Consider the following 14,505-nt stretch of genomic DNA (forward strand, 5'->3'; position numbering starts at 1 on the left):
GAACAGAAATGTATCTGTAACTTTCCATCTGTGAACCTGTCGGCATGCCCTGGGATTCAGAGATGAAGCAACGTGTCTTCACAGAGGATATTATTTATGAAAACTGGACATCTATTGTTGCTGTAGTTCTTTGGTCAGAAACGCACGCAGGGTCTTTGAGCTGTTGGCAGGACTTGAGTTCACCCCTGGATCCTTGACTCGTGTGATTTGGCTGTGGCCCCTGACCAACCATCTGCAGGCAGTTATCTCACTCCCAGCCAGGCTGTGACAAGGCTGCGTGAGAAATGTGTGCTCAGGCCCAGGGCGAGGTCTAGTAATCTTGGTTATGTTCCCGTCACTCTTAGAGAGGCACATGTTTTGGAGTCTGAGTTGAAATCAATTATTATTATTTTAAAAAAAAGTTTATTTATTTATTTATTTAAGAGGCCGAGTTAAAGAGAGAGGGAGAGGCAGAAAGAGAGAGATCTTCCATCCACTGGTTCACTCCGCAAATGGCTTCAATGGCCCAGGCGGGGCCAGGCTTAAGCCAAGAGCCTCGAACTCCATCCTGGTCTCCCATGTGGGTGGCAAAGGCCCGAACTCTTGGGGGCGTCTTCTGCGACTTTCTCAGGCACATTAACAGGGAGCTGGATGGGAAGTAGAGGAGCCGGGACTCCAATCAGCGCTCATGTGAGATGCCAGTGGTGCAGGTAGCAGCTTAACCTGCTGTGCCACAAAGCTGGCTCCTGAGTGTCAATGATTCTGAAATGCTGCGGGGGCAGGCATTGTGGTGCAGTAGGTTAAGACATCGCCTGGGATGCCCACAATTCCGTATCAGAGTGCAGGTTCAAGTCCCAGCTTTTCTGCTTCTGATCCAGGCTCCTGCCAGTGCACATCCTAGGGGCAGCAGATGATAGTTCAAGTACTTAGACTCCTGCTACCCACATGGGAGACCTAGATGGAGTACCAGGGTCCTTCCTGGCTTCAGCCTGGCCTGGCCCTGACTGTTGTGGGCATTAAGATCTCTCTCTCTCTCTGCCTTTCAAATAGATGAAAATAAATAAAAATAAACTTAAAAATATGGTGTAGACTTGGGACAGGCTGAACCTGAAAGGGTTTGTGGTGATGCTGTGTGGCCTGGAAGTGAGGTGAGGCAGAGCAGGGTTTGGGGCTGGGAGGAAAGCCAAAGGATGACATGATACACTGATGGTTGGGAGATTGTGTGCTTTCTCTTGGACACAGTGACAGGTACTTATAGACTTATGGTGGGGGACATCCTGATAAGCATATCGGAAGTTGAAAACGCATTGAAGGCACCTAGCCTTCCCTGCATCACAGTGAGCAGCACAGCACACTGAGGAGCATGGGGCTGATGGGGAGATGTGCTCACTGCCCCTGCCCAGCACGGGGAGGCCCATGCCACCCAGGGGAAAGATTCACCTTCCAAATTCCAAGGACTGCTTCCACTGAATGTGTGCCACTTTTGCACCTTGCACTGTCCAATGGAAGGATCATTAACTTGAATCATCTTAGGTTGAGGACGTCTGTACTCCCTAAACTTTGGGCATCACCTGTTGTTGATCTTACAACTCAGAATAACACCAGGCTGAGCCCCCAGGTGTTGATTGTCTTGAGGATCCAACACTCAACGCTCAGTCCTCAAGGAACTCCTGCAGTTTCTCCCAAAGGCCACAGGGGGTCACTGTTGGCAGCCACCAGGAACAAGCAGGTGGCAGGCCACACCAGAAGCAGGTGAGGCAGGTTTCCCGGGTGGAGGTTAAGAGACTCCATTCCTTCAGCCTAATGTTTAGCTGTGGGTGAATGTTGCTTGTCTTCCTGGAGGTTCATCTCTCAGGGTTCAACGTCTTGAGTGCCAAACCCACCCATTCCCTCAGGTGTCAGCATCTCCAGTGGGCTGCTATAAGACATCTGTGTGCACCATCAACATCGGGGCCACCTGTTCTTTCTCAAGGGTCAGGAAGCCTCCCCTTTCCACAGTGTTCATTTGCCCCATTCCTCATTTCTAAATCCTTTCCCTACCACCATCCAGGGATGGACCCTTTGTGAAGGTGGCATTGCAATCCCCTTTTCTCACAGCCAACACAGCTAACATCAGCAACAGTAGATATCTAATCTCTAATGAACCTCCGTGTGTGCCAGGAGCTGTGCAAGCTCCCTCCGTGTACTGCCTCACAGTGCAAAGCAACCCCGTGAGGCCCCCATTTTATCGACAAAGTAAAGTGTAGGTCAATCCCAGTGTGGGTAATTCAAGGTGCACAGCACTGCATGGGGCAGAATTTAAGCACCTCACCACAATACACAATCTGAATCTTTACTGATACCTTTCTGTATTACAGGATTATTCAGTAATTTTCAGGGACGTTATACCATTCACTACAACTTGACACTGGTCTGCAGCACTTAGCTTCTCTGTAGGATGCAACTGAATGAGCTGAATCCTATATGGCAGGCACTGACTCTTTTCTACCCGGACAAAGGAGGGGATAGCCCAGGGCCAAGGGAACCACGAGGAGCAGGTACTCCTGGGCCTCTCCTCCTGGACTCCCATGGTCACCTCTACCTCAAATGCCCCAAACTCAATCCTCCTCTTCCCCCCACCTGCTTCATTGCTTGCTGTCAAAGGCAGGAATTTTGCTGTTATTCCAGTGCCTCCCTTTTGTTTGCTACCAATTCAAAAAGTTAGCAAGTTGCAAGGATTCTACCTCCTCTTAAAAATTTTATTTATTTTCATGTTATTTAAAAGGTGGTGGGTTGGAGAGTCTCGCATCTGCTGATTCACTCCTTAAATGCTCACGATACTCAGCGGTGGGTCAGTCCCTAAGCCAGGATACCAGAAGCCGATCTGTCTCCCACGTGAGTGGCAGGGACCCAACTAATTGAGCCATCACCTTTTGCCTCCCAGCGTGCATTAGCAGGAAGTTGGATGGGAAGCAGAGGAGATAGGACTTGAACCAGGCACTCCAATATGGAGTGTGGGCATCTCCAGCAGATGCCCGCACCCCAACCTCCTTAACTTGCTCTGAGTGTGCACCCCTCTTTGCTTTTTCTCTTTCTGTCTCTTAGCTTAGGTCCCCTTTGCTCTTTGCCTGAATTTCTGTTTTCCAAGTTGTCATTCTTGCTGCCATCATTCCCAACATTGTACAGCAATCTGTCTCTTAAAAGTGCAAATACAGGGCTGGTGCCTGTGGCGCACCAGGTTGATCCTCCACCTGTGGCGCTGGCATCCCATATGGGCGCCGGTTCTAGTCCTGGTTGCTCCTCTTCTAGTCCAGCTCTCTGCTATGGCCTGAGATAGCAGTAGAAGATGGCCCAAGTGCTTGGGCCCCTGCACCCGCATGGGAGACCAGGAAGAGGTACCTGGCCCTGGCTTCGGATCGGCGCAGCTCTGGCTGTTGCGGCCATTTGGAAAGTGAATCAATGGAAGGAAGACCTTTCTCTCTGTCTCTCCCTCTCACTGTCTGTAACTCTACCTGTCAAATAAATAAAAATCATTTTAAAAAAGTGCAAATATGAGGGGACTTTATAGAGTTTGTGGACAAATGGAAGTAAAAGTCAAGGTTGTTTTGGTGCAAAAATTTTGAAAGTCCATGCATAGTTTTTAGGGTAATACTGGTATGCATTTCCATGAACTTTCTGAAGACCCCTTGTAGCATCCTGCTCTCTCATTTAAGACCTTCCAGCAGCTTTCAGTGGCCTTTTGGTAAGGCATTAGAACACATGAGACAATATTTGTTGGTCTCCTAAGTGACCTTTTCTGTTTCTTCACCCCCAGCTCTCAGTGCCTTCTTCCAGTCACACTGAAGTGGGGTGAGGGGGAGAGAGAGAGAGCAAGCTCCTATCTATGTGCTGGTTTGTTCCCCAAATGCCCACAACAGCCAGGGCTGGACCAGGTTGAAGCTGGGAGCTGATAACTCAATCTAGGTCTCCCACGTGGGTAACAGGACCCAACCACTTGAGCCCTTACCTGCTACCTCCCAGGGTGTGCATTAGCAGCAAGCTGGAATCAGGAGTGGAGCCTGGCCTCCAGCCCAGACACCCGTATATAGAATCCAGATGTCTCCACTGCCAGGCCAGATACCCACCCCTGATGTTTTTGTTGTCTCTGAATCCAGCCTTTCTTCTGTTTTCGTCTGTCTCAGTAGTGCTTACAGAACCCTAGGAGGCGAGACACATTCTCCCTGTAGCAGAGGAGACCATGGGACCCCCCCCACCCAGGAGCAGGAAAGACCTCTTGGGCTCCTTTTGCTCTTTGTGCAATGAGGTTCCTGGATAGGCCCACAGAGTCCTGTTTGGGCTCAGCACCTGGGTAATGTGGATCTGGCTGCAGGGGGAGGAAGCAGAGAGTGCCTGGATCTGGGCCCTCACCTCTGCAGTAAGCACAGGAAACAGTTCTCTCCCTCCTAGCTCAGGGCCCAGTTGCTTGTGGTGGCCGTTAACATTTGTTTTAGCTGTTTTCACTGGGTTAGAGTTTAAAAAAAAAACAAACAAAAAACTTCCATGAGTTCTGGCAGAGTTTCTGTGGCATTCATGGGCTACAGTTCAGATCCACTCCTGGGCCAGAGTTCAGGAGAAGGAACCAAAGAAATCTTTTAGGATTTTGATTTTTAAGCATAATTTAGTGGAAGCTGCTTGTCAACTGTTGGGAGCAGCTTCCCTGAGATTGACCAACAAGGGTGCCCCCTTCTGGGCTGGCCACGAATTGCTAACAGTTAATTTTAGAGATGTGATACCAGGGCTTATGGAAGTGAAAATACGAGCTAGCACTTAATAGGCTTCTCAGTATGAACTTGGCATGGTTCTGAGTGCTGTATATTATTAGCTGTTCTAATCATCATAACAACGTTTTCGGAGAGAGAGAGAGAGAGAGAGAGAGAGAGAGAGAGAGAGAGAGAGAGGTTTTCTATCTGCTGGTTCACTCCCCAAACGGCATAATGGCCAGGGCTGGGCCAGGCTGAAGCCAGGAGCCTGGAATTCTATCCAGGTCTCCCACATGGTTGGCAGGGGCCCAAGTACCTGGGCCATCTTCTGCTGCTTTCCCGGGCTCATTAGCAGGGAGCTGGATCAGAAGTGAAGCAGCTGGGACTCAAACTGGCACTCATATGGGATATGGACATTCAGGTGGTGGCTTAACCTGCTGTGCCACAACACTGGCCCTGGGTCTATTCTTTTTTTTTTTTTTTTAATTTTTTGACAGGCAGAGTGGACAGTGAGAGAGAGAGACAGAGAGAAAGGTCTTCCTTTTCCATTGTTCACCCCCCAATGGATGGCCGCTGCGGCCGGTGCACCACGCTGATCCAAAGCCAGGAGCTAGGTGCTTCTCCTGGTCTTCCATGCGGGTGCAGGGCCCAAGCACTTGGGCCATCCTCCACTGCACTCCCGGGCCATAGCAGAGAGCTGGCCTGGAAGAGGGGCAACCGGTATAAAATCCGGCGCCCCGACCGGGTCTAGAACCTGGTGTGCCTGCGCCGCAGGCGGAGGATTAGCCTATTGAGCTATGGTGGCGCCAGCACCCTGGGTCTATTCTTATCTCCATTTTACTTTGAGGAAACCGAGACCCAGGGTGGTTAAGTATCTTGCCCAGCGTCACATGATGTTGAATGGGGCTGGGCTCTGAGCAAGGGCTGCCTGGCTCCAGGCTTGGGCTTTGGGAGACTGGGAGAGTCAGAGTGAGATGCCTGATTAAAGAATATGTTACTGGGCTGGGTGTTGTGGCACAAGAAGTCGTCTGCTGCTAGGGACTCCCGCATTCCATATTGGAGCACTGGTTCTAGTCCCCACTGCTCTGCTTCTGATCTGGCTCCCTGCTGATGCTCCTGAGAAGGCAACAAAAGATGGCCCAAATACTTGGGCTTCTGCCACCCACGTGGGAGACCAGGATGGAGCTCCTGGCTCCTGGCTTTAGTGTGGCCCAGCCCTGGCTGTTGTGGCCATCTGGGACGTGAGCCAGCAGAAGAAAGAACTTTCTGTCTTTTTCTCTCTGTCACTCTTTCAAATAAATAAATCTTTTTTAAAAAAAGTTGTTGGGGCCAGTATTGTGGCGTAGCAAGTTAAGCTGCTGCCTGCGACACCAGCATCCGATATGGGGTACTCTACTTCCGATTTAACTCCCTGAAAAACGTGCCTGGGAAAGCAGTGGACAATGGCCCAAGTCCTTAGGCCTCTGTACCCATGTAGGAGGCCTGGATGAAGCTCCTGCTTCCTGGCTTCAGTTTGGCCCAGTCTTGGCTATTGCGGCCATTTGGGGAATGAACCAGTGGATAGAAGATCTCTCTCTCTCTCTTTCTTTCTTTCTCTCTCTGTAACTCTGACTTTCAAACAAAATAAATAATTTTAAAAAAAAATTCGTTGCTTTTCGAAAGCACTTCATAGTTTTCAGCATTTTCCTGTCTTATTTAATCTTCATAAGAGCTGGGAAATGCTCGCATCATACTCATTATGACACAGGTGGAAACCAAGGCCCAGAGGTGCTCAGGACGTTGTTAAGGAAAGCTGTTGTGGAGCTTCCCCTTGACCCTGAGTCTGTGTGCTTCCATGTCTGTCTCTTTCCCATCATCCAGCCTGGGAGGCAGGGCCGACTTCCCAAGACGGGGACGGAGAACCTGCTTTTGCCTGAAGCCCTGGCAGCTTCCCCTCTGAGTGCCCGCAGCTCCACCTCCTGTGTTTCTGAGCGGGCCCAGGGCTGGTGTGAGCAGGTGCGCACAGCTGCACAGAGGCAGTCTGCAGTGTGCTGCGTGCGTGACGGAGCCCGAGCAGAGGGTGCTGGGCTGGGAAAGCAAGGGGAGTGGGCGGGGCACTGCCAGGCTAAGGGATTTACCCTTTATCCTGTGTGCAGTGGGGGCCTTGCAAGGCGTTTGAGGAAGAGGCAAGATGAGAGCTGGGCTTTAGGAGGGTGGGTTTAGTGTCAGTGCTGGGCCTCACCTACCTGAATGCCAAAAACCTGCCTTCCCTGCCTTCCCATTCTGTGTGTAACTTCCTCCTGCAACTTGCCTGTCTGTCACTGAAGGCCATTGTCTTTCAGACCCTGTAAACTCCCTGTAGCGCACAAGCTGGCGTTTTGTTTGTTTGTTTGTTTGCTTGTTTTTTTTTTTTTAAGATTTATTTTATTTATTTGAAAGGCAGAGTTAACAGAGACAGAGGAAGAGAGAGAGGTCTTCCATCCACCAGTTCAATCCCCATATGGCTGCAACAGCCGGGGCTGGGCCAGGCCGAAGCTAGGAGCCAGAGGTTCTTCTGGGTCTCCTATGTGGGTGCAGGGGCCCAGGGACTTGGGCAGTTTTCCTCTGCTTTCCCAGGCGCATTAGTAGGGAGCTGGATGGGAAGTGGAGCAGCCAGGACTCGAACTGGCACCCATATGGGATGCCAGCGCTGCAGGCGGCATCTTTACCTGCTGGCCCTGAGCACAAGCTTCTAACTGGTAATCCAGTGACTGCCAAGCTCATCTCATAGGTGCTGAAATGGACTTGAGCCTCTCACAGTGCCAGGCAGGTGTTGTGGCATTCTTAGTGTCTGAAATCTACAGGTCAGCCAACTCATCACCCAAACCTCTCTCTGTTTTTTTTTTTTTTTTTTTTTTTTTCCTGGATTGGCCTCCTCTTCCTTCTTTTTCTGGAAAACTGTTGATCTCCCCAGACTGGATCTTCTCTGTCTTGTGATGGCTCCCAGCTCCCTAGCAGAGGGTGAGTGCTGCTGCCCCTAAAACTCTGACAACACCTTAGTTTTTTTTTTTTTTTTTGACAGGCAGAGTGGACAGTGAGAGAGAGACAGAGAGAAAGGTCTTCCTTTGCTGTTGGTTCACCCTCCAATGGCCGCCGTGGCCGACGCACTGCAGCCGGCGCACCGCGCTGATCTGAAGGCAGGAGCCAGGTGCTTCTCCTGGTCGCCCATGGGGTGCAGGGCCCAAGGACTTTGGCCACCCTCCACTGCACTCCCTGGCCACAGCAGAGAGCTGGCCTGGAAGAGGGGCAACCGGGACAGAATCCGGCGCCCCGACCGGGACTAGAACCTGCTGTGCCGGAGCTGCAAGGCGGAGGATTAGCCTATTGAGCCGCGGCGCCAGCCTATTTTTAAATTTTTTTTCTTTTTTTTTTTTTAACTTTTATTTAATGAATATAAATTTCCAGTGTACAGCTTATGGATTACAATGGCTTCCCCCTCTCATAACTTCCCTCCCACCCGCAACCCTCCCCTCTCCCGCTCCCTGTCCCCTTCCATTCACATCAAGATTCATTTTCAATTCTCTTTATATACAGAAGATCAATTTAGTATAAAGATTTCAACAGTTTGCACCAACATAGAAACACAAAGTGAAACATACTGTTTGAGTACTAGTTATAGCATTAAATCAAAATGTACAGCACATTAAGGACAGAGATCCCACATGAGGAGCAAGTGCACAGTGGCTCCTGTTGTTGACCCAACAAATTGACACTCTAGTTTATGGCGCCAGTAACTACCCTAGGCTGTCGTCATGAGTTGCCAAGGCTATGGAAGTCTTCCAAGTTTGCCGACTCTGATCATATTTAGACAAAGTCATAAAAGACAGAGTGAGGATAGTAACCAATGATCCTAAGAGTGGCATTTACCAGGTTTGAACAATTATACAGCATTAAGTGGGGAAGAGGACCATCAGTACACACAGGTTGGGAGTAGAGCCATTGGCGGTAGAGTAGAGGTTATGATTACAAAGGAATGAGGCCCAAGTGCGCTAGACAGGGTCTAGAACAAAGGACAGAGTCATTATTAGAGGAGCTAAGAAAGGTGCTGTCTAAGCTACAATTAAGTTTTCTGATTGAGAGGCAAATAGAACCTGATAGAAGGGGCTTGATAATAATCTGGTGGGCTTTAGGCCTTGTAAATTCAGAGGCCCAGACCTATCTATCTCTTCACATGGGGTATATCCTAAGGGAGGTGTGAACCTCCTAGGGGAAGGCACTCTGTTGACTTTCATATTTTTAAATTTTTTATAAAGATTTATTTATTTACTTGAAAGTCAGAGTTAAAAAAAAAAAAAGGGCTGGCGCCACGGCTCACTATGCTAATCCTCTGCCTGCTGCGCCGGCACCCTGGGTTCTACTCCTGGTTGGGGCGCCGTTTCTGTCCCGGTTGCTCTTCTTCCAGTCCAGCTCTCTGCTGTGGCCCCAGAAGGCAGTGGAGGATGGCCCAAGTGCTTGGGCCCTGCACCCACATGGGAGACCAGGAGGAAGCACCTGGCTCTTGGCTTCGGATTGGCGCAGCGCGCCGGCCGTAGTGGCCATTTTGAGGGTGAACTAATGGAAGGAAGACCTTTCTCTTTCTCTCTCTCTCTCTCTCTGTCTAACTCTGCCTGTCAAAAAAAAAAAAAAAAAGAAAGTCAGACTTACATAGAGAGAGAGGAGAGGCAGAGAGTGGTCTTCCATCCGATAGTTCATTCCCCAATTGGCCGCAACAGCTGGAACTGTGCCGATCCAAAGCCAGGAGCCAGGAGCTTCTTCTAGGATTCCCATGTGGGTGCAGGGGCCCAAGGACTTGGGCCATCTTCTACTGCTATCCCAAGCCATAGCAGAGAGCTGGATTGGAAGTGGAGCAGCTGGTATTAGAACCTGACACATATGCGATGCTGGCGCCTCAGGCCAGGGTGTTAACCCACTGCGCCACAGTGCCAGCCCTCTTATTATTATTATTATTTTTTAACAATTAAAAATGTATATATTGGGGCCTGGTGTTGTGGCATAGCAGGTAAAACCACTACCTGCAGTGCATCCCCTACTGGCGCCATTTCAAGTCCTGGCTGCTCCACTTCCAATCCAGCTCTCTGCTATGGCCTGGGAAAGCAGTGGATGATGGCTCAAGTCCTTGGGCCCCTGCTCCCGCTGTGAGAGACCTGGAGGGAATTCCTGTCTCCTGGCTTCGAATTGGTACAACTCCGGCCGTTGAGGCCATCTGGGGAGTGAACTAGCAGATGAAAGACTTCTCACTCTCTGTAACCTGTAACTCTGTCTTTCAAATAAATAAGTAAATCTTTAAAAAGTATATATTTATCATTTGAGAGGCAAATATTTATAGATATATACAGAGAGAGCTCTCCCAACAGCTGGTTCTCTCCTTAAATGCTGGTAATGGCTGGGGCTGGGTCAGACTGAAGCCAGGAGCCAGGAACTCAAACTAGGTCTTCTAGGTGTATGGCAGGAACCCAACTACTTGAGCCAGCACCTGCTGCTTCCCAGGGTGTGCAGTAGCAGGAAACTGGAATCGGAAGCAGAGCTGGAACTCAAACTCTGATAGGAGACAGAGGAGTCCTCGCCTGTGTCTTAACTACCAGGCCAAAGGCCTGACACTGACAGCACTTTATCAGCCTCCTTTTAAATGATCTTCCCTCCTTCTTCACCAGATGGAGCTGTTTATTTGTCTTAGTCCTCAGCTTGGCTCGTGTTACAGGACTATGTCTCTCAGTATTTATTCCAAGTTCTTGTCCCCACAGAGGAAGGAATTCGAAGCAGAGGTCTAAGTAGGGCACGCAGGTGAGAACAGGATTTATTTATTTATTTATTTATTTTTTGACAGGCAGAGTGGACAGTGAGAGAGAGAGACAGAGAGAAAGGTCTTCCTTTTGCCGTTGGTTCACCCTCCAATGGCCGCCGCGGTAGGCGCGCTGTGGCCGGCGCACCGCGCTGATCCGATGGCAGGAGCCAGGTGCTTCTCCTGGTCTCCCATGGGGTGCAGGGCCCAAGCACTTGGGCCATCCTCCACTGCACTCCCTGGCCACAGCAGAGAGCTGGCCTGGAAGAGGGGCAACCGGGACAGGATCGGTGCCCCGACCGGGACTAGAACCCGGTGTGCCGGCGCCGCAAGGCGGAGGATTAGCCTAGTGAGCCGCGGCGCCGGCCAGAGAACAGGATTTATTTAAAAGTGAGAGTGAATATACATGCACGCTGAGTGTGGGCCATCCACACAGAGAGATTCCTGCCTTGAGTGGGCCAGAGAGTGGCCTACGAGGAGAGAGCATGGGAAGAGGCCAGAGAAGGACAACAAAGGGCCCGAAGCCAAAAGGCACAGAGAACTGCTTCCCCGTTGTAGCAGCCCCCTTTATGGGAGAGGCAGTGGTGCCCTAATTGAGCGTACACACAGGGTGGACTTTGGGTGGGGTTTTGTGTGTGTGAGTCTTTCTGGGGCTTTCATCGTGCCTCCACATGGAGTCTCACTTTCACGTTGCCATAATGGCATCTCCTCTTTCCTGGTCCCCGAAGAGAAGCAGGTGCATCATGGGGAAGTGCTCGTACTTAGATTGATAGGTAAGGGTTGGGTTTACAATGCAAGGCTAGAGGCAGACATCGTGAGAAAAATCTTCCATTATCTTACCTGTTTCTACCTCATCTTCTGGCCTGAAGAAATGCTTTCTTTAAGAACCAGGGTGGATTCACTCAGCATCCTGCAAATGCTGAGCCGCACCACATTTCCTGGCAGGTTTTTAGGTGCTTGTTGAGCATGTGTTGAATGGGGTGGGTTTAGAAATTTGATTTTACTCCAGGAGGGGTACGGCGACCTGCTGGGGACAGGGCCATTGCTAGCTTGGTGTGTTTAGAAGAGCAAGGCCATCTTCAAGAGCTTTCTCTCTCTCTCTCTCTCTCTCTTTTTTTTTTTTTTTTTTTTTTTTTTTTTTTTTTTTTTTACAGGCAGAGTTAGACAGTGAGAGAGAGAGAGAGAGAGACAGAGAGAAAGGTCTTCCTTTTTCCATTGGTTCACCCCCTAGGTGGCCACTACGGTCAGCGAGTTGCTGCGCTGATCCGAAGCCAGGAGCCAGGTGCTTCCTCCTGGTCTCCCATGCGGATGCAGGGCCCAAGGACCTGGGCCATCTTCCACTGTACTCCCAGGCCACAGCAGAGAGCTGGACTGGAAGAAGAGCAACCAGGACAGAATCCGGCACCCCAACCGGGACTAGAACCCGGAGTGCCGGCACCGCAGGCGGAGGATTAGCCTAGTGAGCTGCGGCACTGGCCAAGAGCTTTCTCTTTAGAGGCAGATACAGGCCTTGCAAGGTGCAGTCAGATTCCTATGAAGTAATTTGTTTTCACGGAAGACCTGACTCTCTCTGGCAGACTTTGTTCCTGCTCTTGCATTTTCCCAGTCCCAGGCTTCCCATAGGGAGTTTGAAGCAGCAACACCCAGGTGTCTTTTCAGGGACAGTCAGTCGCAATGGGCTTGAGGAGCAGAAAAAGAGGACAGGCCAGAGAGGAGGTGTCTCGGAGCCCTGTAACCTGTGGAGTGACTGAGTTTTTTCCACAACAATCCTCTCCCCTCCCTCCAACATGCTCATTTTCCAGTGCTCAAGGTCACAGGAAACAAAAAAGGAAAGGTCACCAGGATGGGGACCCCAGTGTTCCCAGCAGCTCATCCTGTGATAGCAGAAAGTGCGCTTCCTGGCCCCACGTGGCCACTGATGCACGTGGGCAAGTCGCTGACCTGCCTGGAGCCTCCGTTTCCAGAGGAGGGACGTGAGGAGGTTGCACGCTCTGGGGTCAGATTCATGGGATTTAAATCAAGGGAGGCTACGAGGTGAGGCTGTGTGGTGGGAAGAAGCTGCTTGGGTTCTGGAGTTAGGGATGGTGGGGCTGCAACCCTGGGCCTGCCGCTTGGTTTCTGGAATCAGGCATACCAGGGCTGCAACCCTGGGCCTGCTCCTTCTTAGCTCTTTGGCTTTGGGCAAGTGACTTTAATGTCCCAGGGCCTGGGCATCCTCACTTGTGGAGCAGGAATGGTGACGGGCTCTGGTGGGCAGCTGGGCAAAGTGTCTGTAATTAGATATTGCAAAGCACAGGAAGGAGAGCCCAGGGCCTGCCTGGGGAGAGAAAGGGCACCATCAGCGTGGGTGGTCAGCATGGATGATCAGTGTGGTGGTCTGCATGGTGGTCAGCATGGTGGTCAGCATGGTGATCTGTCTGGGTGGTCAGCATGGATGATCAGCGTGGTGGTCAGTGTGGTGGTCAGCATGGTGATCTGTATGGGTGGTCAGCATGGGTGATCAGCACGGTGGTCAGCGTGAGTAGCCGGTGGTCAGTGTGGGTGGTCAGTGGTGGTGTTTGCAGAAGCTGACTACCTTGACAGGTGCAGTTGAGCCTGGTGAATGAGCGAGACTTTGAGAAGCTGCTCTGAGGATGGCATTCCCAGGAAGAAGAGCGTGTGGAGATGGAAATTTCCATCCAGAGGTTGCTTGGTCATTCTGGAATGCGACTACAGGAACAGCCAGACAATCTGAAACTACTGAGAATGTCTACCCCCACCAGAGATGGGTTTGCCTTGGGATGCTATGAGGGCCGGGCCTGCCTGCCTGCCATCCTGGGCTCTGGGCCCCCATGCAGCCCATGTGAATCCTGGGTCTCTGGGTGAGTCTGGGGCTCCTGGACTGCCCCTAGTCCAGGTTTGTGCAGTGCACAGTCTGGGTGGTGGGTCTGAGTGATGGCGTTGTGTCTGATTTTCCAGTGCGCAGGTCCAAGGCGGCAGATGAAGAGAGGAGCCGCCGAGCCCAGCGTGCCCGGGACGAGTACCGACGCCACTCGCTCCGTGCCATCCAGAAGGGCACCGTCGCTGGCCTCAGTTCCATGTTCCAGGAGCTAGGCCAGAGCCACGAGCAGGAAGCCAGACTCTACGACCACCTCCCGGGCCCGGGCCCGCCTCTGTCGCTTGCTATGCCTGTCCGGTAAGTCAGAGGCACCGTGCAGCGTGGCTGGAGCAAGCAACAGTGGGATTCCAGTCTGGGCTGTGCCCCGGCTATTCGGGGCTCCTTGTTTCTCCCCTGTGGGCCTCAGTGTCCCAGTCTGTATAAAGGGGTAGGAGGTAGACTGAGTGGGGTGGGTTCAGATGTCTCTCATAACTTGAGAGTTGTGAGAATCTTGACCATTTTAGGGTTGAGGCTTCCTCTGAGAATCTGAAGAAAGTTGTACGCCTCTCTTTTCCTCCAAATGTGCGTGTGTAAATACCACCAATGTTTGCCTTCAGTTTTACACACTTAAAGATTCACGGACCCCCAGCTTAAGAACTTGTAATGGAAGAACTCAAACAGCTTAAATGTGGCCTGGTGACCTGCGGACCGGGGCTTGCAGCCTTTTGTAACCACGGTGGCGTGGGGTCACCCCCAGCTCCAATGGCAGGGCTGCAGAATGGCACTAACTAAGGGCAGGAGGGCCCTCACACACATTTGTGCTCCTGAAGGGTTTGGTTCGTGAGGTTGCTTGGGCGACTGCCCGTGATTGGCCGCGCTGAAGGTTGAGGGGTCACTGGGAGCCACTCCACTTTCCACCTGTCCCCACCTCAGGCCAGCACTGAGGTTTGATTCCTCTCCTCTCCTGTCCTCCGTCCCTCTATTATCATTCAGTAACCACTGCCCTGAGCAAGGATCCAGAAATGGTGGATCATCCCTAACTACAGGTAACCTTTGGGAGAGTCAGTTCACCCCTAGGTGATGGGGGACTGTCTGAGTTTGCTTGGATTGTGATTTTTTAAAAAAAAAATTTATTTATTTGAAAGAGTTACACA

At 51.2% G+C, this 14,505-nt stretch overlaps 1 protein-coding gene across 3 annotated transcripts in view; it reads left to right on the forward strand.

Moving 5' to 3' along the window:
- SH2D4B (SH2 domain containing 4B) overlaps positions 1–14,505 on the forward strand; it is a 111,489-nt gene that overhangs the window by 60,754 nt on the left and 36,230 nt on the right. For all 3 annotated transcript variants that reach the window (XM_062214249.1, XM_062214250.1, XM_062214248.1), the window contains one exon: positions 13,453–13,669. In XM_062214249.1, coding sequence (XP_062070233.1) covers positions 13,453–13,669 — 217 coding nt within the window. The remainder of the gene's footprint in view (positions 1–13,452; positions 13,670–14,505) is intronic.

Source organism: Lepus europaeus, chromosome 17 (assembly GCF_033115175.1).
Source record: "Lepus europaeus isolate LE1 chromosome 17, mLepTim1.pri, whole genome shotgun sequence".
NCBI lineage: Eukaryota > Metazoa > Chordata > Mammalia > Lagomorpha > Leporidae > Lepus > Lepus europaeus.